General features: G+C 31.9%; 2 protein-coding genes across 9 annotated transcripts in view; one reads left to right on the top strand and one right to left on the bottom strand.

Moving 5' to 3' along the window:
• Nucleotides 1-27330, top strand: part of Nrx-1 (neurexin 1) — a 529026-nt gene that overhangs the window by 445538 nt on the left and 56158 nt on the right. For 7 of the 8 annotated variants that reach the window (XR_012999218.1, XM_076370172.1, XM_076370173.1 and 4 more), the window contains 3 exons: nt 7529-7822; nt 10353-10531; nt 13650-13821. Coding sequence is in view for 7 of the 8 variants with exons in the window: in XM_076370172.1 (XP_076226287.1) it covers nt 7529-7822; nt 10353-10531; nt 13650-13821 (645 nt within the window). In the remaining variant the exon portion in view is untranslated. Of the gene's footprint in view, nt 1-7528; nt 7823-10352; nt 10532-13649; nt 13822-14323; nt 14740-27330 lie in introns of those variants that run through there. The other variant, XM_076370179.1, reaches the window with a different exon arrangement.
• On the bottom strand, nt 1311-2990 carry LOC116426675 (uncharacterized). Its single transcript, XM_031975965.2, has 2 exons — nt 2174-2990; nt 1311-1441 (listed from the first exon to the last, which is right to left on the bottom strand). The coding sequence occupies exons 1-2, from the start codon at nt 2692-2694 to the stop codon at nt 1435-1437; spliced, it is 528 nt and encodes a 175-aa protein (XP_031831825.1). The 5' UTR covers nt 2695-2990; the 3' UTR covers nt 1311-1434.

A 27330-nucleotide genomic window follows, 5' to 3' on the forward strand; every position in this document is an offset into this window, starting at 1 on the left:
TATGATGGCTTTTATTACAATTTTTATTGTAATGTAATATACTCTGTTGCATTTATTACGAATGCATACAATTTTCCACCTAATAATAGAACTTACACAAACATTCTGAGTTATTCAGAACTTGACCTCTAGAAATATCAGTTACATACTTCAAGGTGCGCATAATCGTAAGCAGAATAACTAATTTGTAAAGCGTAAGATTGAATATTTAAAGAGCAATCAATTAACGTCATTACAAATTTAATATTCTTGCTAAAATGTAAATAAACAAAGAATTATTTTAATCAAATAATATCTATACTAAAACCTCTAAAAAAAATTTTTTCATATTAATTACTTCTAATATTAAAAATATTTGAAAAAATATTAAACGGATTCTGTGAAAATACGCTAAGAATGATTGATAAAAGATTGAAGAATATTTCTATTAACAAAAATCATGCAGTTAAACTATTCACAATATTGCAAATCACTGAATCATCGAAGTATTGTAATAAGGATTTATTTCTTTCCTATAACTTGTTTCTTCTCAAGTTTTTTTTCAACTTCCTGTCAGTAGAGACACGCGCCCCGCCCAATAATCATTTCTGATATTTATCGGTATATTTATACCATGCCCTCCGAAATGTTATCGAACTCAGATAAGAGAGGAATATACTATATGTGAATTATTACGTCATGAATTACGAAGAATTCCAAAAATCCTGGAATAATAAATCGTTCAACGGCTGATATCGATTTGGACGATACGTCGGAGACACCAAGATAAAATTAGAAGCTAAGAATCGCACAATGACGCAGTAGCGAAATCAAATCGATCAAATCTATTGACACATAAATAACTTTGATACCCCCATTATTTGTATCATGTAACCGCAATGCTTCGCAAAACGATCGTTTTATCAAATTGTATTTAGTTTAACACTAATCTTACCAGGAACCGGTCAAATGACCGAGTCCAAAGTTCTGCGTCTTCTTTCAATCTTTAACTTTTTATTAATTCCTACATCGTCCAATCAATTAGGTTTTCAATTTTTGTTTAGTTGTTTGTTTAGAAACTTTGTTTCAAAGTTTGTCATCTAACCTGTTACTTTCATTTTGTAGCTAGCTGTTTGACTGATTACTGTAAGAAAAGTGCCGGTACGATATATGTTAAGCAATCAAATTAGGAATTGAAAAATTACCCATAAAATGACAAGACGTTGTAAATAATAAGGGTAAATATATCATTATACATTTACGAGTCACGAATCTAATCTATGATTACCAATCTAGGAAATATCGACATAGCTCGAAGAAAGAAGTGTCACTTATTTTTTGCAAGCAATTTATTTTAGAAGAAAGAGGAACATTATATTTAACTTGTGAACCAACGTCGAAGTAGTTGTTTTTCACCTGTCCGTCAAACTGATTAAATACAGATGTTCTCTCGGTCTACGTTCTGGAACAAAACAGAAAGGCATTTATTAATAAAATACAAAAGTATCGTAGCTTGCGTCTTGCACGAACTCATTTAATTTTTTTATCATACCCGTAGTTAGTAAACTATGAACGATTATGGAAATGTAGATCTTTTGAAATTATTTTTTTAATATAAATTTTAATGAAATCATTGTTTACACTTCAAATGAAAAAGTTTTTCTAGATATGAATAATTAAAAAATGTACTAAACTCTAGTTAATATTCTTGACATATTTTATACATCTTACATACATAAAGCTCACGTTGTATAGATTACAATGCAATTGGCAGCTATGCTTTAATTAATTAATAATTCGTAAATATTCCGTTTACCAATCTAGTTCTATAAATTTTAGATAATTAATTTAATACTTATTTGAAATAATTAAATTTAATTTCCTTTGTTACATGAACTGCACATCTAACAACACAAAAGTTTCCATTTTACCCATTTAAAAAGCAACAAACATGGCAGCATAAAAACACAATAAACGTAGCAAACAAAATAGTTAGTCACAGGCACCGAAGAAGCAACATTCCTTTAAATTAACATCATCCCATTTACGTTTACAATTCTGAGCACTCAGAGTTCTCGAAACCGTCAGCACGGCTCATCAATATTTATCAATGTGAACATTCAGATCCAAGAAAAGAGTGCATCCAATTATCGCTAGACGAAAATCGCCAATAGAAAACATCAGCACGACTTACATAATCGGCCTGCATTTCCCGGCAGGATCCTTCTTTTCACCTTCAGGGCACTGGAACTCAGGCGGATCGACGATTGTCCTGGATTCTAATTGTGGTATTACGAACTTGTTGTCCGTCTGTATCACAGTCTCGTCGCTTTTCCCGATCTCGTTCACTCCCACGTCTTCCGCGATCTCCTCGATCTTGTTTCCGGATGTGTTCTGATCCAAGGACTCCATCGCCTTGTAATTCTGCGGCGCGTGTCTAAATATCACGGCGAACAACCAGTTGATGTCCAGATCTGACGCGTTGCGCTCCGCCGAGTGAATCTTGATCTCCGACGTCAGGGACTGCCGCCAGTTTCTCTGCCAGTCCTCCGGTATATATCTGCCCGCATTATCGTCCGGCGAGTCAGCCGGTGGCAAATTCGGCGATTCTCGATACGCCTCTCTGTCCAAAGCGACCGCTGATAACGCTACGGAGAAGCCAGCGATAAACAGGAACAGAGGAACACCGGCCGAAACGATCGATGAACGATGCATGTTGACGCACGGTTTCGTGAAAGATCGATTGGCCACACCGTTTCCGGTGATAATTTCGATCAGTGGTAGATCGGAATCGAAAAAGAATTCGCTCACTTCCGCGGTGAAGTTAGGTTTCTTGGAGGATCGATCGCCGGTAGATCGGAGAACAAGACAGTTAGAGAATCGATCTTCGACTGATGACGGCGAGAACAATGATCCAGCTAATTAAGCGTTTCGCGCTTCCGGAGCTCAACCGCAGCACTCTCTCACAAACGAGATTAGACTTATCAAGCGGTTTTTCTGTCACCTAGCGACAACCGTTCACTCCTTCCCTCTTTGCTTCCTATGATTTTGCTTCTTTTTTAATTAAAAGGCGATTTAAAGCTACATCACTTCAGCACATCGCTGATAAGAGACCGCGCGATAAGGAGATCTGACGTCTTGTGTCATCTGCCATTGATCCGCAAATCTGAATTTCCGCAACCGTTCCGTGTACGAATACATAGATAAAGAATAAAAATGTTTGTATGGTAATTGTGTAGATTAGCGATTCGTTACCAATTGCAATAACCTTGAAATATGTTTCCTAGGTCACTATTTCGAACAACGCTTAGCTGCGAATGCTACGGCGCACCGCTTGGACTTGGTTTTCGAAATATACGTGAACATATTTTTAACATTGCGTATTAAATTGTTTACATTTTTTTAGGGTTTGCATTTCAACATTAATAAACAGAATTAGTCTACATGTCTACGTGAAATGGGTGGAACCAAAATTCTTCGCGCAAAACTCTGCCGAAATTTTAAACCAGTTGTCTGCGCAAGGATTAAAGTGAGGTTAGATTCGTTTTGCTTTTAAATTTGACGATAAACGAAATGATGACTACAGTTTAAAGTTGTGAAATTTAATAGCAGCAGTTAATAATAAATCAAGCAGTCACAATTTAACCCAAATACAGCGTACGAACCACAATATATGTTACAGTTAGGCCCTTCTGAATGATGTCTTCCTGATTGATATCGTTGCACTCTTACGTCGACTCTACATAAACCGAAAGATTATTATGTGCTACTTAACCGACATTCAACGCTTCACATGTTTAATTATCACTCGACATTGATACGGCCATCAGCAGGTATTCCATGACTCAGGAATTAAAATTACGTACCTCACTTTGTTTAACAATTTCGAACAAAAATAAAACTTTTAATACTTCTTAAATATCTTATAATGTCTTATATGTGTACCACAGATATTTCCCATTTATTAGTCAAAGTGCTACTGATGGTTTTGGTTTATGTCCGCATAATGTATACAAAGTATAGAGTAACGTATAAGTACACTTTTCTCCTCGAAGCATATTGGATATTTTATTCTGCACCTAAGGATCATCGACAATTCAGATTCTCTTCAGTTAGCATCTAAATGATTTTGCAGCATACGATTTGCCGCGGTAAAAATAATTAAAGTTTGTCTCAAAACAAAAGAAGATGAACTTAAACCTCCTTCAAATTAAATAATCTATTCTTCATATGATTTTCTTTACAGCTTTCTGTACTTGATTTTATGATATTCTGGTTCATGCAACTATGTAAGATATAATGAAACAATAACTTCCATTGGTAATCTTTAATAATAACTACGCATTAACTACAAATAAACGTATTGGTATACTTCTACTTTTATAAAAATGATCAAGTTTACACTCATTAAGTGAGATTTACACCAGTACATTCTTTTATCTAATACAGATTAGATTATCTCGTTTATATCTGATATGTTTATAACAGTACTGGTACAACCTTTTCCAAACTGCCGATAAAAGTATCCACATCATATATTAGCGCCATTTACATGTTGCATTTCTTGAGTCTGATACATTGAATTTTTTATTATATTTACTCGAATATTCTTAATGTTGATTATAAAATTAGATAGCTACTGCTTACGTAATTATAATTTTTTTTTAAATTAGTATACCGAAAGTGAAATTTAAAAAATTTTTATTGAAAGCTTCGTCAGCGTCCATATGAAATGAAACATTTCGTAGAAGTTTATTAATTTTCTTACTAAAAATGCACTAAAAATGCAAAATTTCCATAGTCTAAGCTGGACAATTTTAATATATCATGTGTTATTTTATCCACATGAGTTCCAATTTTATCAAGAATGTTCTATGAAAATAATTAGCAATAACTCAATACAAGTATGGTAACTGAAGCCAAACTATAGAGTGTACTATAGGTGTCACGTAATAGGAAACGATAACATCATTGTTTATTACATTTGCACCAACACAGTTGCAATCCATTTTGAATGCAGTAACAAAGACGTAGGAAACAATTACAGCTATAGATAGCATCGTTAAATAATCATCAGTCGTAAAAACACTTTTCAAGATGGGTAATACGATGAAAAATTTTGTTCGAGTAGGAAAAAATAAACAGTCAGTTTGACGATCATGGAGATATTAACACGTTACTTTACATCGTTAAGGTAATACTTTAGTTATAATTTACAGACTTATTGGCCAATTTCTATCTTAAAACGTTCAGAGTAAAGGAAAATCTGAAATTCCAGATCGTCACACTTAAATAATGAAATCATTGACACTTTGCTGTCGGGCTATTTTTCACGCATCTTACATCTAACGAATAATCACACAACAAACTATTGTACAGAAAGGTGTATTAGAAATTTAATTTCAATTAGTCAATAATATAAAAAGACATATTTCACCGTCCTGTCAAGTCTCCCGCTGTTGACCGTTAGTATACTTCAAACTTTAATGAGTCTCCCGACAGCAAAGTCTTAAATGATAAAATACAATTAAACTTTAATTGATATAAAACCAATACACACAGAAACGTTTGGAAAGAATTATGTCGTATTTTGAAGAAAGATAAAGTAATCCTTATATAAATAAAGATGATGACACAGTTCCTACATCATGCTTATCGGTTTCAAATGATTTTTGCAGTTCAATCATGCGATGACTAATTTTACATGGGGTTTTGCTTTCTCCTTCTTCCGGTTTATTTTTCATTACCACTTATCCTGTATTTTAGAAGATAACAATTTGAACAATTTGACTACTTTAAATTCTGCTGTAACACTTATTTTAAATGTCATAATTTCAATTATGCGAGATCTGGTATCCAAATTAATAAACCAATAATTAATACACCAAGTAAGTATAGAATGTTGTCTTCTGTAAAAAATCAAATATCTATTTAAAATTTTTCAAAACATTTCGCATATTAATATTTATACTATTTAAAAAATTTTGTTTATGTTCTTTTAACATTTTGACACTGACTATAAAATTTGTTCTTCTTTAACAAATAAGCTCTCCATTACTTCTAACATCTCTCCCAATTATCTCAATTATTGTCAGATATTGTTATTATTATACAACTTTATTGAACATGTACGGATCCGTGTATCATAATTAAATCCAACAACAAAGTACAATTACGCAACGAGCAGTCTGTGAATTTTTTATTTTTTCTGTAATTTATTTAAAAAAAAGAAACTATTTCCTATCGTAACTCTATTTTTCTAATCTCATTCCCCAAAATTTGAATCCGAATAAAGGTCCACAATACAGTAACAAGAAAGCAACGTATAATAACATACTTCAATGGTACGCAGTTGTTCCGTCGAGCTTAGAGTTATTCCATCGCGAGTTCAAAAAAAGTCATTAAATCAATCCGCGAGATGAACGCGTGAATGAAGGAAACTGGACCTTGGTCGATTGAATGACAGCGTCAGAAAATATTGCTCGATTGAACCACAGGATTCGTTTGAGTCCCTACACGCGCATGCGGTGCAACGCTCGGGATGCTGGCGGCCCGAAATAATTTTCGCACCCCTAGAACACCGGCAGCGCGCCGGAATGACGAACGCGGGGGAGGGTTTGAATTTATGGCAGAGAGAAAGCAATACGATCAGTCGAACGTGCGGTCGTCTCGGATCGTCGAACTCATATGACGGAATTTCGAATCCATTCCCGCGTCACAGGTGCCATTTTTCCGTCACGTCGGTGACATCGGTCCACGCAGATTTAGGAGATCCGCTTGTTACTTGTCACTCTGTTCTTCTTCCGTGTTAGTAGCGATAGCATCGATTAAAGCATCGACCGTGGATAATTGGAGATACTTTTGAATTTTAGTATATTGTTTGGAGGACAGGAGTAATAGGAGTGTTTCCTTTTTAATTAATTGTGTCACGGTATAATATTAACATCGATTAAAGCATCGATCGTGGATGATTGGAGAAGATGTTTCTGAATTTGAGTATATCATTTGGAGAACAGGAATGTTATGAGTGTTTTTTGTTAATTAATTTAATTTACTTCACTCGTTCCATATGAACGAAAAATATCCATATTTCGACTGAATTTACTGTAATAATTTAATTCAACTTAAGTAAATATCGAAATCAATTTGCACAAGTAATGAAAATGACCTTCCCAACGTCGTATTTACTAATGTAAGCTTATAATTTCCTCAGAAATACTTTCCAAACATAAAACTACTTTTTCCTTCTACAAATGAAATATTAACCTTTTGCCCTGTGATTTCTTTCACGACTGGCCACGATGAAACTATTTCATTGTGAATAATTTACTATAAATAAAAAAGAATTCCATGCTCTTCGTATGCCTACATTTACTCCAACGGTGAAAAATTTGTAATGGAGAAATAACATTTATTTTAAACCGGAAGGAACAGAATCGTAATTATATCTGTGAATTTTCCAAAATCTTTTTTACGATATATTAGTCTCATGCGATATCGTAAGACAAGAGGTGAGCATTCCTATTGATATTCGATTAAATTTTTCCAGGCGGCGTGGAGAAGCTGCAGTACAGCCAATTACCGAAACAAATCCTTAGCAGACATGGTTTCGAAGGCTGTCTCGCGTCGCTGGACCTAAGCGGCGAGAGCACAAACCTGATTTCCGATGCGGTGGTGCCGAGCTCTCTAGTGGAATCCGGCTGCGACATGTACGCGAGCCTTCATCCCGGGAAAAAGTGCACACATGATTTGTGCTCGAACCACGGCACGTGCGTGCAGCAGTGGAACAGTTACACCTGCGACTGCGACATGACCAGTTTCACCGGGCCGACATGTAACGATGGTAAAGATAAAGATCTTTATCAGCATTACAAAGATAGAACTTTTATTTGAGATAATGTCAATAACTACTGGACAGATTTCTAGGAAAACTATATAAAAATGTAGCTTGTCGTCGCCTGGGCATTATAGACTTCCTTTGTTTATACCATTTTTTTATTTTATCTTACTTTATCGTTAATGTTTTGCGGTTTATTACTTTCAATTTATCGCCACTTAATATTCTACGTTTCTACCAATATATCTCAACTGTTTTGTCTCTCAGGGTATAGAAAGTTGTGTTCTATTGGCAGGGATACAATGAAAACTAAATAGAGTAAATATAAGTGAATCAAATCAAAATAAGAATCCGGACCACACTTGTTGTGTCACAACTTACATTCTTCGTTTCTCGTTCCTTATTTGCTAAAGGAAAATTTACAAATTCCTTTCCACTTTTTACTAATAATGTTTCAGTGTTTTTATTCGTTTATTGTCAAAGAGGAAACTATCCTATTGGCTTCGGTCTACCTTAGTAAAAATCCCACGCCAATGATTCCTAAATTGTTGCGTCAAGATCCATTTTCGAACACAATAATTCATTGCAACTTATTCATTTTTCTGAATATAAACACGTATTCTTGATCCGCAAGACACTCTTAATAAACAGATAAACCTCCCTTCTACGTCTTTCGTGACTCATCAACGATCAATACAGTGAAAATTGGATAACTGCAACATCGGGGACCACTTCATAATTGCAACATGGTCATTCCCACTATGTGCTGAAACTTCAATCGTTTATTATAGAAGCAATTATGACCGTAATTCTATCGTGTTTGGAGTCATTTTTATCAGAAGAACATAACAAATACGACAGTGAAAGTTTCATTCATCGAAAATAAAAAATAAAGAAGTTCGATTTTTGAGTTAAAAGTCTCAAGCTCATCGCGAGCCTTTAACATGCTGAACGCTCCGACTCTCAGTCTTTCTTTTTTTCACTCGCGTTGATTTTTCTACATCCGCCATGCTAAAATCTTCGTCTCTTGGGGTGAATTCGATTCAGCCTTTTCGTAATTGCAACCTTTCGGTCCCGTTTGTTGTTGCAATTATTCAATGTTCACTACATCACTATGTCACTACCCATATTTTGAGAACTCCCATTCGAAATATTTTAACGCGTTAACTTTGGTTGACTGTGACCAAAACAAAGAGGAATTAAATATTTATCTAAAAAAAAAATAAATAATTTATCGTTGAAAAATTTAGTATCATTTTAATCCTTAAGATGGCGTGTATACTCGTTAAACGTAGTTAACTGGTTAAAGTACTTTTACTTCATTCCTTTTTGAAGGTAATGAATAATTGGATTCGGCGGTAGAAGAACTAACGTGAGTAAAACCACAGATAACTGCTAGTATTTCGCAAACGTTCCTATACACGTGTCGGCGTTCCGTAGTTTCCTGTTTGCCAACGACAGTTTACGCGCTACCTGTTTATTCAAGGCACCTGTTCAGTTCGCGACGCGAGGAAAACGAGTGTGGACACGTAGGGCTCTAATGGGTACAAGAAAAGAACGCGTACCGGCGCAGTCCGTTAACAAACGTTTGTTTTACTAACAATGAGAGACGCGCCGCGTATGGTACTGCAATAACTTCCGTCTCAAACCAGCGCTAAAACTGTGCGAGCTAAAAAATTGGTCTTTTTGCGACATATATTTGCTGCGTCCAGAAATTGGAGGAACGAAACTATTTCGGTGTTATATAGCGCAGGTAGTATTCTCGTTTATACGTCATTAACGGAAATAGGATCTTGCGCGTTCCCTCTTGTTCTGGCAGAATGAGCAATATAATTTTCTATATTTTATTCGAGCTGTTTTGAGATTAAAATATATTTTCTATTGAAGAATTTTGGACTGTCTTAACCTCTTGTGTCTGAAAATTTTTCATTAGAAATATTCAACATTTTCTAATGAGATGTAGAGAATATTTTTTGAATTTAACTTAATGATACTTCATACATAAATTAACGAACAAAACTATTTGATTTCAATATTTCAGATAGTAATGCATTATATAAAGATTAATATTAAATTAAACTTTAAAGTTTTGCTGTACCAAATCTCGAATGTGAAGGGTTAACATAGTTTCATTATTTTAATACTATTTTTTTTATTTACATTTTGTAACATTCGTCTATTTGTAAACTCCCATTAATTATTAAATACCTTATTTTCTATTGTTGTAGTAATACACTCTTAATAGGTAAAAAAAAGTACTAAAGTATTGAAAAAATATTAAAGCGAAGATCATTTTTTTAAAAATACCGTTGAATCAATAAAGAGTACTTTATCTACAATATTTATTATTATATTAATGAATATTTATTTGTACAAGTAAATTTTGAAATTATTTATTTTTACATTTTAATTGTACTTTATTTGGAAATATTTTTCATTTCAAATTTCACTAAATGGGATTAATTAACTTAAATTTAAATAAACTTTAGGAAAATAGTCAGAATTTGTATTAATTGAAATATTTAATTTGTTGCAGAAGCGGTAGCGTATGAATTCGGCGCCGGAAGAGGAATTATCACATACACCTTCCCACCGGACCGACGACCGGAAATGAAGAGAGACACGGTGGCCTTGGGCTTCGTTACTAACGTGAACGACGCTGTACTTGTCAGGATCGAATCTGCTTCCAGCAATGATTACCTCGAAATTGAAATTGTTAGTAATAGTGACAATTTTATAAATTAACGATTAATACATTTTTTAATTAGTTACTTGAAAGATAACTATTTTTTATGAATAATATGAAGTAATTGAGGTATATAAATTTGTAACAAAACAATAGAAAAAGAACTGATAAATGAAAAATTGAATAATTCCGAATTTAATTAAATCTACACTTATACATAATTTGTAAGTATTTCAAAAAATAATGAAACTCAAATTTACACATTATATTTTCAAATATATGCTAAAATATTTATTCTTTGACGTCTATATAGTAATATTTTCGTATGCGAATAATATTTCTGGAATTTGAATGATTTTGAATACAATATAATGAAGTAATGATGCAGTATTCTAGGGATACATTTTTAGGATGGTACTTCGGTTAGCGATTGTACTATATTTATTATGTTTTGCACTAATAACTAATTATTAATCTAGTCTTAACGATAAACTCTTTTTAAAAATTAATTCTATTACTCGTGAACTCTATTAATCTAACGCTCTTTCTCACGCACATACTCGGGGCTCATCACACTTACACTTGACCCTCGATTTACGCGAAAACCCGTTCCATGTGAATTTATTTTATGAGAATGAAACTCGTGTAGGGTCTGTCGGTACAAAAGAAAATAAGATATTGAACAAAATAGCTAGTATAAGTTCTAGAATTATATCTTCGTATCACATAGTCATAGTCAAACAAAGGAAATAATAATAATGACATTTCAGAAAACGGAAGTACATTCCATTCGGTGTTACTAAATCCAGATCGCGTAAATTAAGGTCGCACATACATGTTTACTATTGGACCCATAACTCGCTCCAAAAACCTATTTCTTTTGGAAGGTTACGGTGACAACCTTGGTGGTGGTTGATACATAAATTTTTGTGTTTCTCTGTTACACAATTAAAAAGAAAATGTATTATGTTCAAAGTATAATCTTGATGTTCTAAACTTTATAACAAAGGTCATCAATGATATTAGAAATTTGATATTTATTTGACGTTTCCAAAAATTGAGCAGTATAAATTAAGAAAAATACAGAAAGATTTAGTTATTTAACTTCTAAATATTTCACATATCTCTTAAAATGTTTCATCAAAAAAATAAATTTAAAAAATTGCAAATAATCATATCCTTAAGGAAATGTTAATATGTTCGTAACAATTGATTTTCTATATTACAATATTAAAATTATATATTTAATTAATACAGTTTTTAATATCACGTATCATAATTAAAATATTTAATAAAATATTTATTAAATTTGATATAAAAATAGTAACAATAGTATATAAAGTTTATTCATTTATTTTATTGTTCCTGGTTCATAAATAGAATCTTATAATCTTATATCTTATAATCTTATATCTTTATACTTCATATAAATTATAATTATCGTATGCAGATTAATCTCAAATCCATATTTCATTTCACGAAACTACTTTTCTTCTGAGTCTGAGTTAAACAACCACATTACATAATGATTGTACGACAAATGTAACATTCATGGTCACAAATGAATTACACTTATGCACTAAATTGACTATTAATAATTAACATAATATGTGACATGTATTATGAAATATCTGTTTTGAAAGTCGCAACAAACCTGTTAAAAATTAAAAAATTTAATTACTACTATAAAGAGTATTAGTTTTGACAAGTTTAGGTGACAAAATTTTATCGGGTAGTGTGTATGGTAGTTACAACACATTTTTTTCAATTGAAAAGAATTGCCATGTCCTTGTGAATTTACATATCACACGCTAAGTACGTATATATTTTTGTCAAAACAATGTCAACATATAAATAATAAAAAAGATTATGTACGATTATATTTGTTAAATCTAGATTACATTTTCACTGTTATTTCAATCGTTTCGTGGAAATTAATATAATCATGCATAGAAATAATTATAATTCATAATTAAGTAATATTTTTGCTTCTTATTGCTATGTACAATATATAAAGAAATGATAGACTATTTGTGCACATTGTAAAGTAACAATTAAATTTCCTGTATACTTCTCACGTCCTGAGTCAATCCTAAAAGCTAAAAAGTCACGGGTGCAAAGAGGCTCTTCCACTTAGGATGCTCACGTCAATAACCATAGAACAACAGTTGATGTTATTGGCCAAGCCACGTGACAACAAAAGCAGACGGAATAGAATGTGACGGAATGAGATGTAATGAACATTGCCTTCAAATTTCTATTTCCTGGAAGAACCGAGGTGGAGGGTGCGGCCGATTCTCCTTACTCCTGTGTACTTTTAGATTTTAGGATTGACTCAGGACATGACAGCTGCACAGTACTTCGAAAATCCCTATTATTTTTTGAAAGAACAATAAATACTACGTGTAATCAATGCTAGCTATATATTTCACAAACAGTATTCACATTGATAATGGAAAGTACTATACAATTTGTAATTTATTTAATAAGAAAAAACTTTTGAAAGAAATAGAAACTGCCAAGATAATACCAATAATATTCCCATAAAAATCAATTCTTGAACATTTTTAATAGATGTATAACTACTCAGTTGATTTAAAATCAATATAATTAAGGAAATTTTAAAATCGTTCTATTTTCGATTATCATGATTAAGGTTAAAATGTTAAACCTTCTATTTTGTAAGATATAATATTACTAATCAGGGTATAAAAGAAAAGACTACATGGGTAATTTGTTACACTGACTGATACATTTTTACTTCCTCATATTACACCAAAAATACGTTCACAACTAAAATATGTACATTAAATCATTTCATCGATATATAATATTACGAACGGGTAAATTACAAGTCATTTACAGATTATTTATATATTTCATAGAACGTAGGATGTCTATTTTATTTCTATAAACTCGGAACAAAGCGTGATCGACTGAAGTGAAACTAAAAATCTTAAACACCATATAGATAGTATCACTGTAGGACTTAAATTCAAATAAGTACAAATTGAATCTAAAATAATTTATTATCATCGACAGCTTGTCAGATTAGCTTCTAATATCTAAAAGTTTATATACTTTTTGATTTTATATAATTCGAACACTCGACACTGAAACTATAAAAGAATACTAAATTGTTTTCAGGTGGAAGGTAACGTGTTCGCTGTTTACAACATGGGTACGAACGACCATCCAATTGGTGAGGTAGGCGTGAAGGTGAATGATAACCAATACCACGTGGTGAGATTCACAAGAACAGGGCCGAACAGCACGTTACAAGTCGACGACTTCAATTTACTATCAAATCATCCATCCGGTGAGTAATTATTTCAACAGCACCCTATCTATTAAATTTTACGTATACTATACAATTACATTTGGCTACTGGAGTTTTACATACTCAAAAGGCAATTTTTCACCAAATTTTACGCCTTTTTACTTATCCCAAACCCCCAGTAAATATTCAGAACATTATTTTATAGAAAAAACCTTGAAAATTAAAAAAGAAACCAATTATTTGCCATTATAATATTTTTTAAGATTTCCTCTTGACTCTGAAGTTGCTTGAGTCGTCCTATAAAATTAGCTAACGATGGTGTTTTACAAAATTTGTTCTAATTTATTAACATTCTCCCTAGCTGATTCCCTGAAGCGAATGGGTTACTAAAACGTTTTCGTTTATGCTTAATTATTGAAAAACACTAAAGTTCGAGACACTATACAGTTTAAAATCACGTGTACTCAAACGTGTGTATATTTCATGAGCTTCACGTTTAACTCATAATTCTATAATACCATAAAACACTATTCGATGGAAGAAAAGCGAGGATGGTCCGCCGAAGTCCCGAGTTGCGGAGACCAGACTGACTGGAAGCGCCTCTTGGTCCCTTTTATAAGCTTTCCTTCCCCGGTGGAACCCAGAACCGTGAGAAACAAGACCCACTCCTCGGGTGAACGATCCCACATGTTCACAATGTTTTCATAGACGCATCGATCGTGAGCATTCTCACTTAGATGGTCATTGTTCCCGTGGGAAATTTATTATAAGCCTCGAGGGTGATTGAAAGTGTTAATAAACCAAAAAATTGATTCTTCAATAACGACATTATTAATATTATTACTATGATCATTATTCTTATAAGTATCAATGTGAAAAACCATCAGATATTGATTAATTTGTTCTGAACGCATAAAAATGATTGCAAAATATTCGTAATGAAATTACAATTTAAACAAATCTTTTGAAGGTTTATAAGTAGATGAATGTTTAATTTCAGATATATTAAAAATATTAATATATAACATTCACCATATATTATTAATAGATACATTGGATAAGATTTCTTTATAGTGAAGGTATTACGAAGGTATGCTTTACGTTAATAGAAAATTGGATGAAGTGTTAACAGTTATATGTTCTTAAAGGTTGAATTTGGTTAATTTATTTTGTTATATGATAATAATTATATTATATATAATAAATATTGTTATGAAATATTTCATTATATATTTTCCTCTTATGTTTATCGTTTCTTGTTTTCTCAGTTCCTTGACGTTTTATTTGAAACATTTTTATGACATTAGAATAAGGTACCGGTACTGGAGAATTTCAGGGAATGAATCGTGAGCCCTTGAAGATGGGGTCAAAGACACTTTTGGGAGGTACCTCTATAGTGTTTCTGACGCCCTGCTTCTCGAGGACAGGATAATTAGCTTTCATTTTCTACCCTGTATAAATCTGTAGGATTATCAACTTAATCTACCTAATTCGATTAATTTAAGTTTAATGTTCCGACCACATTTCTTAATCAGTAACATGTAACTTTAGTAGGCCGTTTTCCTTAAGACAAATCATACCACTCTTAATACCGTTAAAGAATTTTACAAAGAAAGAAGTGTTTAAAAAGAAATTACAACAATATTATTACTTAATAAATTTATAGAAAATTATTACTACTAAAAGGCAAGGTATAAATTGAAGAAACAAATTTTCTCCATAACATCTAGGAAATATGTTTTTTCCTTTCGTAAACGTTGTAAAAGTAATTTTAATTTCCTGATTCATTAATATTTAATGAATAATAAAATAAAAGATGTTTTTAATTGTTAAACAACACGTGAATTACCTAATACGAAAACTCGTATAAACTGTACATGATTGTACGAATATAGAGTTTTATATTTTGAATATCAGAAAACTGAATAAGGAAATGCCTTACTCTATTAAGGACTCCATTAAATTCTATACAAAATGAATACTTATTAAATTTTTTAAATTATTCTGTGACGTTAAATTGTAAATATCAGGGTGTACTATAAGTATCAGTGAATAATAATTTAGATAATTATTAGTTTTGAATCTTATATTCGAAGATATAAAGTCGATCATACTTTCTTCGATATCCTTTCAGAAATATGCCTTTAGAAGTTTTCTGTTTTCCTGGCCCTTGTGAGCATGTTAATTGCTTATGGGGGTTTTCACGTTTCCATTGCCTCCATAAATCATTGTCACCGGATTTCAACTATGTCAACGCTACTTTCTACCATTCCTAGTAGCCTATTCTATCCATCGTCGGTAACGAAATTTTTTTTTATACTGTACAGATCTACAGCGTCACAAAAACGTTAGTTGTCGTTTTTTTTTTAATTAAAATCCCCTTAGCCCTTATAACTTGACGATACAAATTTAATCCTGCAAGTACATCTTACGTCTAAAAGTAAACATTATGTACTGATAATCTGATATCGTTAATATTAATATGAACGTCATCATCTTTGGTTTATAATGTTTAAGAATTTATTAATAATAAACGATAATCGTGAATTAATTCTTTAGTGAATTCACGTGCAAAAAGTGTAATAACATTCTAGAAACTATAATCAGACACTTGTTTCATTCGTAAAAAAATGTTATTAATATTCAAACAGAATATAGACGTATAAAAGTTTATTAATTTCTTCAATCTATTAAATTTGCATGCCATAAATGCAGAAGTATCTGCAATCTATGCTGCATGGCCGTTAATTCCATTACGTCAAATATTCTTCATTGTCGAACGGTACAAATCAGCCTTGTGAGGCCTACCATCCAAACTACTTTTCCTACCTGCTAGAAAATCACATGACCAAACCGAAAATTCTTTCGTCCCATCTCTTCCTTAGATTTTCTATGTCCCTGGTATCGAAGGGGCTGTTAATTGGCTTTCACTTTTTTCTAAGGTGTGTCCTAGCTTCTAGTTTCTCGTCCTTCTGATGCCCTAATATCTAAAGCGTTTAAAGTTCATTTTTTGAATCCTTAATAACCACAATCCAATTGCTATGTAACTCAAGTTTGTTGGTTCTAGTCAAATGTTAAAAAGTGTAATTGCATAATTCTATTTATTGCTGTTCAGTGTACTTCTTCAAATTGCTGGATTCCTGTACCAAATTGTATCAAATGTCGTCAAGCTTTTAGAATCCTCACGGTTAGAAAGGGAACGGAATGCTTAGAGGCTTTGCTTAGAAACACAGTTCCAGGTATACATCGAAGGGTCTGTTAATTGCCTTTCATCTTTTTCTAAGGTGTGTCCCAGCTCCTTATTTCTCGTCCTTCTGGTGCCCTGATATCTAAAGCGTTTAAAGTTCGTTTTCTGAATCCTTACTAACCACAATCCACTTATTGTGTAGCTCAAGTTTATTGTGCTAATCGAATGTTAAAAAGGGAAATTACACAATTGTGTTTATTGTTGTTCAGTGTACTTTTTCAAATTACTGGATTCCTTTTCCAAGTCAATTCAAATGTCGTCAAGCTTCTAGAATCTTCATGATTAGAAAGGGAACGCAATGCTTAGAAGTAGCATAGAATCCTAATACCTTGTCCTTCTAGCAACCCTTTCACTTTTCCACTATAGGAAAAGTGTTCTTTGTTCTTCCTCTTCTTTCTTTGCTTTCATTGCATTATCTCTTATTTTTTAAAAAAGACATTTTTCAAAATAACCATAAGTCATAATATGAATTACAGTTACGATCCATAACTATTCAACGGCATTTAGAAAAATGAATTAAAAATATTGTTCAAAGTTTATTCTTATTTTAAACATATTTCATTTATAATTTCTTATTTATATCCATTTTTATTGTATATAAACATTTCATGTCACTCTTCTTATAATTTTTAATACTTTTTTAATGAAAAATATTATTTGCAAAGATTTTATTAGTATTAGCACGTAATTGTTTTATTACACTTTATTAATTTAATTAAAACAACGAACACAAATGCACAGTTCTTGGTTGTTTTCGTTATTTATTTTTTCACTTTCGTCAGAATATAACTAATTATGCATGGGGAGTGTCAGTTAGAGGCTTAGTAGGAAAAGTCCACCTCCAACATTTTACTGCAGTCCCAATAGCGAAGTTAAGACATAATTGGAGTACCCATTAAACGGTCACTTCCCTCTGAATTTTCCCCTCCGAACCTTCCTTAACGTTTCATTGGTCCCTATTCAGTCGGAGACAATTAACTTCGCCGAAGGTTCACGAGGACGGACATTTCAATGGAGAGGTTAAAGAATAACCGTAGCGACTTACAAACGTCCAAGCTTTATTTACTTGTTGGTCCCTCGGGATGTTCTATAATATCTATAAAATATTGCTATCTGAAAATATTTCGTTAATAAAAGTTTGACATCAATTATTATTAAAAGCATTTAATAATAATCGCCATCTACAGTAATATTTACAATTCAAATGTAACAACTGCAAATGCTAATGAATTATATTTATGTAACAATTTACATTTAATAGTAATCAGATTAATAAAATAACATTCTTTTCTTACATTTATTAAACATACTTATTAAAAGTACTCATCTGTTTATAGAATAGCAACTAACGTATAAATCTGGTCAATTTTATGTTTATACACAATTATGTATTTTTATTACACGTATTTATAATATAGATATTAAAATTATAAAATATGTAAAATTCCTTTAAGTTTTCTTAAACCATATCAAAAATTAATATAAATTATAAGATTAGAAGTTAACGTTTTGTAAATTTTATATTATAACAATTCGTTGTGGAATATGATCAGCATTTATCCCTTATTTTCATGTACTTCATGTATTGGCAATTTAATCAGAGCATCTTTACTATCTCTTGTAAGAATCCCTGCTTAGATAGACAATTCCCACATATTTATAAATAATATTCATATATTTCCCTTCGTTATTGCAAATTTACTGCATTCTTTTCTTATTCCCTTTACATTCTTACCCACAGCAACAATATTCTGTACAACCATATCTTTCTCAATAAAAATAAACTTTTCCTTAGTTCAGATCACAAAGCATCTTGTCCCAATTTTACTAAACAAACCTTCCACCTTAAATGAATAACATTATCATCAATAAATTCCTTGATTAACTTTATAATCAGCACTTCCAAACATCTTGCACACATCAGAGTTACCATCGAAACTTCGGAAAACGCCTTTTTCCGCTGCAAAATTCATCTATTCAAAATTCCTGGCGATTCATGTTACCCTGTTCCTGCAAATAGTACCGGCGATAGATTTCTGAAACCAGCCCGCTGGAATTGCGTAGCGTACGCGTGCGTGGCATGTTTCCCTGATTGAAAAATAAATAAGATGCCAATAAATATATACAGACGGCCCGACGAAATTCCCTAGAAACATGGTCCTTTCCCGAATGAGCGAAAAGAACAACGGGTACGCCGATTCGAAACTCGACGTGCCCCTAATTTCCGATTTTCCTATGCGCGGCGGCCAAAGAAAATTCTTCCTTCGCGGAAACTCCGATCCTTCGCGTACCCATTGACGGAAAATCCTTCACGTTTTCCACCGTTCATGCTATCCCGATCGTAGACTTTCCGCCTGCCGATTTTCCGCGATTTTCCAGATTTCCAGCCCGAGTAGACTGGACTTCCCCGGCGTCCTGAGACCCTGATAGAAAAGCAAACAACACGAACCACGGACAAAAGTAACCTGCACATAGACAAAAAGACTTTTCCGGGGCGGTTTTCCGTTTCGGTTCGGTCATGGTAGCCTGATAGGATCCTTAGAAAAAAATAAACACAGTAAATAAGACAGGCCGGGGGCGTCCTTTGTGACTTCCTACGTCCCGTAGCTCTATGGTCTCCTGGTAAAAGTTCACCAAAAAAAATAGAACGTCCCTCGACCTTACCATCGAACTTCGTAAATACCCTTTCGAATTTCTCTTTCTTCACTTCATAGTTCCCTAATGGAGTTATCCCCAAAAAGGAGAACAGTCGGCGGTCGACGGACGACACCACGAAAAATTTTCTTCACGACCTACGCCGCCGTTCTAGTATCCTAATACTTCGAAAGATGTTAATCCGCTTCATTAGATATACGCGGTTATGTTATAATAAAGTCGTCCGGAACCCAAGGAACTGTTATAGACGAGAAAATCACGTATTTGGTGTATAAATAAAATTAAGACGAGCTCCTCTATGGACACCATGGGCACGCTTCCTTAGCAATTATGGTATCCTGGCAATCATGGTGACGTCTATGGTGTTTCTCCACCATAGCCGCAGTCCCCGGAAGGACAACAACTTCGAGCAGAAATGAACAAAAGTTGTTTTATAATGAGATTAGAATGCTTGAGTTAATAACTTGGAGAAATTGTTAATAAATTTTTATTCACATTTACTTTCCCTGTTGTATTTTATAATAGATATTCCTATTTACTTTGTATTACGTATTTCATGTGTAAACATGAAACTTAAGTTTTATCACTATATTTTATTCATATATGAAATTGGATGATACTTAATTAACAGAAGTATTATATGGTAAAATGTATTAACATAGATAGTGACAAATTCATTAAGTATAAAGAAAAATACTTTGAGGTGTTTTTTAAACAATTTTGGACGATAATCTTATGTTCTTAAATATTTTATTTTAATTGTCTTCAAATAAAATTACAGGAAAGTAATTTTACATAATAAAATTTACTATAAAAATTTATATACTAGTGTAGTAGAAAAAGAAATATTATACCCATTAAGATTTCTATGTTTGTAATATCTCTTGAAAGAATACGATAGCATAACAAAATAAGAATATAAATAAATCTCAAGGTTCCAAAAGAAGTAAGAAAGTAAAATATATTTGTAAAAATATAAGCATAAATTTCATAAAACAAGATTTTTCACAGTAGAAGATCTGAAACTATTAATTATAAGCATGCACATTATTTTCGTTCCAATGTTTGACAAAAAAATTGATATTTAGGAATTCAAAAATCACAAAAAGGACATACTTTTGAAGTGAATATAAGAATTGATTTTTATTGTGGTCTTGGCCTACAAAGAAAGTGAATTATACGCGTATAGTAAACGAAGAGCGAAAGGAAAGAATGTAGGAGGGATAAGAGAAACAGATGTAGTAACGAGGGGAAGGGGTGCATCTAATTTGATTTAATTAGAATAAATTTGCTTGCATAAAAGGCAGCAAGGAAGGGCATGCTCCACACGAACTATATTAGCCTGGTAACTAAATTTAACAAATTATGCGTAGCTGGTTCATATGGGTATAGATTCACGATGGATATCAATTGGCAGTCATTAGAAAGAAAAAACTTCTTTGCTACCCACTTTTTCAATACATATTCATCAATTAAACACGTAACAATTCCTTCATATTCTTTCTCAATAGAACGTCTAAAAAGGACTATTCAATTTAATTATAAATGCTCAATATTTTACCCTATGCAATACAAAAATATAATTTATTTTAAATAATAATTTATTTCACACGATTAATCTTCCAATTTTCTGAGATTCGTTAATATGCTTACCCATGAACAAGAAGCATTATTCCTTATTGTATTGTATGTATTTATTCATTTACAAGTCTCATTCACCTATTATTTATTAGTAATTATAAAGGAATAGAGTAAATACATTTACATACTTATATACATAAGTTGAAGCAAATTTTAATTGAAATACATTGACAGGTATTCAACATTACGTAAGTTTATTTCATTTAGACAATATTTTACATTCCACAATAGCTGAAATGTGTCCATTGTGCTGCAAACTTTCAGAATTTGTAATAATTCGTTACAATACTCTTTTTCTCTGAAAGTTCATTTGAAGCTATGATTTGGGTCGCTAGGCGTGACTAAGGAATTTCAATGGCCACCATCGAAAAAGACCCACTTACTTCCTGCTATTTTATATTCTCCTTGCTCCTAAGTGGTACGACCTTCGACGTAAACCCTTAACCCTTAACGCTTGAACTAATTAACGCTGTTCGACGAGGTCGTTAATTACCCTAATGATGCTGGGCAGGTGAATGCTGTGCCATCGTGACCGAGTTACCGTACCGTAGGTTGTGTCCGAAGCGGTACGAAAGCGAGAAGGTCTTCATGGTGACCATGGAACACGTTCCTCTACTTTCATGATGTTCTGATACCCAAAGCCACATGGCTTTTGTTCGTGTTGTACTCTGCGTCAAAATGGAATTCGTTAACGCTTGTAGAGAAGAACGCTCGTCCTTATAATACATATTCTTTCACATAAACGATTATAATTATAGCAAAATAAATAGTTTTTTCCAAATTTGGTTTGAAAATTGAAAACATATGATCTATTACGTAATGTATATATTCCATAATAATATTGACCATTCTTTTACAATACACACGCTATTTATTTATTTATTTCCTTCTTTATTTATGTTCTCATATGCAAACACGAGAAGTCTTAATGATTTTAAATTTCTTTCATTCCTAATTTCTAATTTGTCGTAAAATAAAAGATACGTAATCAGTTGTCTTTTTTGTTTATAAATGGTATTTTTAATTATGTACAAAAGTGAGAAAACTGAATGAATTTAAATTATATCATCATTTTATTAAAATATGGAATTATTTTATGAATTAGTATTTTTAATATTTTACAATATTAAGTAATATTAAATTATCTTTTTATTGAACAATGCTGCTTTTTATTAACATTAACATAGCTTGTTAATATTATTCTAAATTCTTAATCCCTATCAATATTTTCAATTTTATCGTTTGTATATAAACGTAATGAAATCATACAATTTATATTAAACTTCGAAAATAATGTTTTACTTTATTCTTATACATTATTCCAATGGCGCTATTTCGAACCGTAAGAATATTTTGAATTTAATTCCATTAGAACTTATTATAAATACAGGAACACCTCTAGAAGACCCTTCACGGTGTTCACCTCCTGTGCTTCATATTATCCTGCTCCTTCAGGACTCGAGTATTTATCACGTTAACCCTTCGAGTCAACCCTACCAGGTCAAATAGCAATACTATTACACCATGATTTAATTTTGTCCCTTTCCAACCCCATTTCCAATTATGTTGACCGATTATTCAAACCCGGAGAGCTCCTGATTGGCCTTGGTATCCTGATAACTTTCTAGATCATCTTGAACCCCTTGGGACAAACTTCTTTTATGTTTTTCTAATCAGTAGAATAATAAGAATAAACCGAATGCCTTAGCATTTCTATAGTTATCGAATTCCGCATCATGTAGAAGATTTCATTATTTCATATTTTAGTTAATAATTATTATATATTTTTTATTTAACACATCCTGGGGAAAGAATTATTATGGAGAAGTCCATCAGAAAAGGAAGTAGTACGGTTTTAAAATGTTTCCACTCATTCTTACTTTATCAGCTTAATAAAAAAATGTTGGCTAATAATAAAGATCAGTATCAGTAATTTATACTAATATAAACTATTATTTATAAATCATAAAATCTATAATGTAAAATATGCATATATGATGATACAATTATGTACTGTAAACGAAAGATTAATAAATAAAGCAGACACACACGGTGAGTGGTGAAAATAACATCCTTTTAATCAGTATAATAAGTACTACCATAGATATATGAAAATTATATTCAATTGTTTCAATTTCAAACTTTCAAATTACTACTCTCAAAAGATTTTCATCGAAACTTTTATAAATGTCTACTACAACTATTATTTCTATTGCTAGTAATCATGATTCAACAACATAGAATTTTATTTATGAAACAAATTCTCAAACTTTATCTTACAGTTAGTTTCATAGTTGCTACAGTCGTATATGGACTCTCTCAAATGAAGGAGCAGGGACAACAGAACCAACCCTAAACGCTCCAACAAAGGCAGAACCCTTCTTCTCAATCCTGATACCTTGTTCCCTAGAAATTCGAGATAGCTTAGAAACCACAACCCTTTCCCACATCGACGCAGGAACCCGAAGGCCTGACTACTACTCGAAACCCCGTCCCGTTTACCCCTTTTCTACACATCACGACGATGAGCCACGTCGAGCTGAAAGGCCTCCTCTTCGAACTTCCTGCTTCTCTGCTTCATATGTGGAAGGCTGCGTGCCCCGAGTCACATATTCCCTATCATGCGTGTCACACACGTGCACTTGGAGCGCTGCATATGCGTACGCTTGCAGATCTCGCTCGCTTTTACTTTTTTTCATTTCTACATAAACGACTTGAAATGCCAGTGCTGTGTGTTATTATAGCATACGAAACATTTGTTTTTTATTTAAATTTCAAAGTAACGTAATTACTGTAAAGTTTGTAAAACTATTCTTATTTTTAGATTAATACGGTCATTTGTCTTTTATGACGAATATTAATAGTTGCTTTCGTAAGTATCGTGAAAAATAGAATAAATAGTGACAAAATAAATTAATGTACAAGTATAATAATAATTTCGGTAATTCATTTAGTTATTACATAGTTATCTTTAAATAAATATGATAATTTGGTTTTTGTTAGGAATTTAAACCCTGTTACCGTGAGGTACAATGGAGAAGAATAATAGATAATATGTAAAATTAATTTCAATAGTTGACTACACTTATTCTCAGGTAAATAGAATATTCTTTACAATGAATATTAACTTTTAATGTTGCGAATATAACGAGAAAAGAAAGCATGTAACGAATGAATGAATTCATCAATGAACTCACCAATGAGATAAAAATAATTTCGGTAGTTGATTAAAATTCTTGGTCATACAACAGTATGTTATTTTCGTATTCAGTACTACAAAGGAAAGATTGCCTTTATAATAATTATAATTTTATAATATGTGCTGAAAAATGAAATATGGAACAATGAGAAAAATTTATTAGTTTGTGTGTTTATTAGTTCTGTGTTAATAAGAAGTTATCGATTATCCACGTATTTTAGTGTACTCGAATGTATAAAATTACATAGGTATAATTTAAAGTTGAATCTTTGAAAAAAATGAGAATGATATTCTTTATTAATGTTATACCCGATAAAAGCTAAATTAAAATAAATAAATTTGTATCAGATTTCAGTTTATAACAATTACATCGATATTTAGACAAACATTTGAACTCTATTTATAAATAAATCAAGAGTCATGAATTAAAAAGAAATTATAATTGTGAATCACAGAGAAAAAAATGATATTGTAAAAGTAGCTGTCATCAACGAGGGTGCCCTATGAAATCCTCTTGCATCTGATGAAACTCTGGTGGAAAAGGTCACGTTGGAGACCTTTTTCCATATTGATTCTACGTAATCCCATTCGCATCGTTTTTTTTTTACCTCCGCACCCTTACGATCCACCTCCTGATCAGAGCAACCCCTAGTCCTCGATGGTACCTCTTCTCTTTAGATAGCTTCAACTGTACGTGAATATTACATAAAAATTATATAACAAACCAAAATTCCATTTTTTGTTAATAAAATATTTAATTACAATAAAAATATAAAAGATAATCTTTTTTCAGACAACACTTTTATACGTTATGATATGATTTTCTCTTTAACGATTTCATAGCATTTTATCATTCGTGTCGAACTTTAATCAAAATATAGACAAGTACTTTGATTTAGAAATTTCAAACCCTGTGATTTGAAATTTTGTTTAATTTTTGTTTCATCTTACTTTTGTGAAGATGTATGATTGAAGCATAATTTATTAGCAGAAAGGTCATTAATGTAAAAAATTTGCACATAATAATAATTTAATTATACAAATAGTAGATTAATGAGTTATATTATTTTCTTTGAAAGTTTACAGTGTCTCTAGGTGAATATTGTTCATATGATTAACCTGTATTTATTAAATTAGTATTCACGACCATTTTGAAAATTCATTAAGGAATACTATTACTGGTATTTTTGGTAGAATAAATTAACACTGTTATATTACAAATACAGGACGAGGAACGAATGTCCTGGTTACCAGGATACCCTGTGCCATTCCACTTCCTCGTGTTTCATACTTTCTTACTACCAAAGTAGATCAGTCGAACTAGAAATTTCAGTGCTTGGTATCACCACTCGTGACCGTTCTTATATCCATATAGGGAATTTGGCCTATGTAGAAAATGAAAAGAATGTTAGATAAGTACTTCTGATACATGATCAAAAACACACTGATCTTAACAGCAATAAATGAAGTTTCTATTTTATTTATTGTTTGGTAAATTACTTAATGAACAGAATATGTATTTTATTTATCCCTGTTTATGTGGAGAAACCTATAAAATAATGAATTTTAACTAAAAACTGTCTTTAGTAGAACTTAACATATCTCTAAGAGTTACATAAAACATTTGATTTTTCTTTTTAAGCGTATAGCCTCTGTAATCTAGAATATTAAATGGTGCATTTTAAGTACAAAACATTTATAACTTTCAAGACATTTAGAATCTTTAAATATATTTTAATTTCACAATAGTAAATAACTGATTAAAAAATGATCTAATTTTAATTGTTGGCAAAGATATCAAAATTTCAATGCTAGAATGTAACCCTACATGAAGAATATACGGAACAAGAACGAAATAATATTTTAAACTAAAAATAACTGCTTCTAAAAGAAAAAATGCCAAAACTATTTTCTTAATTAAAATATATACGTCGATATTAGATTAGAAACGGTTTGAACTATATGGAAGAGAAGGTACTCTGGAGGTTAATTGTAAGTGGAACAGATATTCCTTTCACGTCCCAACGGCCCATCGCAACCACACTTCCTGCGTTTAGCGAGATCGTACAGCGTGATTGAATAATTACGATATAAGCGGTAGAACGTGGCGGCAACTATATTACAACGAACGAAGAGTAAAAAATTCGAATAATTATTTATTATTCACAGTATTTATAATGTTACACATATGTCGTAGTATATAGTTTCACGAAGTACATATTCAGTTTAAATTGTTTGTATTATCATTTGAATTAATTAATTGAATAAATAGAATAATTTACTGCAAACAAAGAGTAATTATTATGATTTTTAAGTCCCGAGTATGCAGTATTAAAAAGACAGGTTTATTTGAAAATTTACTAATCTTTCTTCAAACATATTTTTAAATCATTCACAAATGTGATTAGTAATCACTGATTACAAAATGAAATTTAGCATAACATCACAAAACAATGTAAAAATACATATTCAAAATTTTATCTAAAAAATAACTATGATAATATATATAATAATATATGTATATACTATGAGAATTAAAAAAACCAAAGTAATGTGTTGCCGATCCCTTCACAAATTTTGTTTTATGACTGTCTAATGTTAGCGGCGAAAATTATTAGAGTGGGGGTAGGTCATTAGAAGGTTAATTTTTCAGCCACGCCGTAGGATTTGAAAAAGCTTCTTCGAAATCTATGCTACCCTGGTCACTAATTAGGGAACTCTATTCAGTTGATCCCCTAGGGTGGCGCCTTACGACCCTGCGAGAACTTCTATGCATTCTAATAGGACCGGAATAATGGTGGTCCCT

The sequence above is a fragment of the Nomia melanderi genome, chromosome 8 (genome assembly GCF_051020985.1).
Source record: "Nomia melanderi isolate GNS246 chromosome 8, iyNomMela1, whole genome shotgun sequence".
Classification (NCBI taxonomy): Eukaryota; Metazoa; Arthropoda; class Insecta; order Hymenoptera; family Halictidae; genus Nomia; species Nomia melanderi.

Excerpts from the sequence above, each read along its gene's own strand:
- LOC116426675 (XM_031975965.2), bottom strand. The coding sequence starts at position 2,694 with ATGCATCGTTCATCGATCGTTTCGGCCGGTGTTCCTCTGTTCCTGTTT.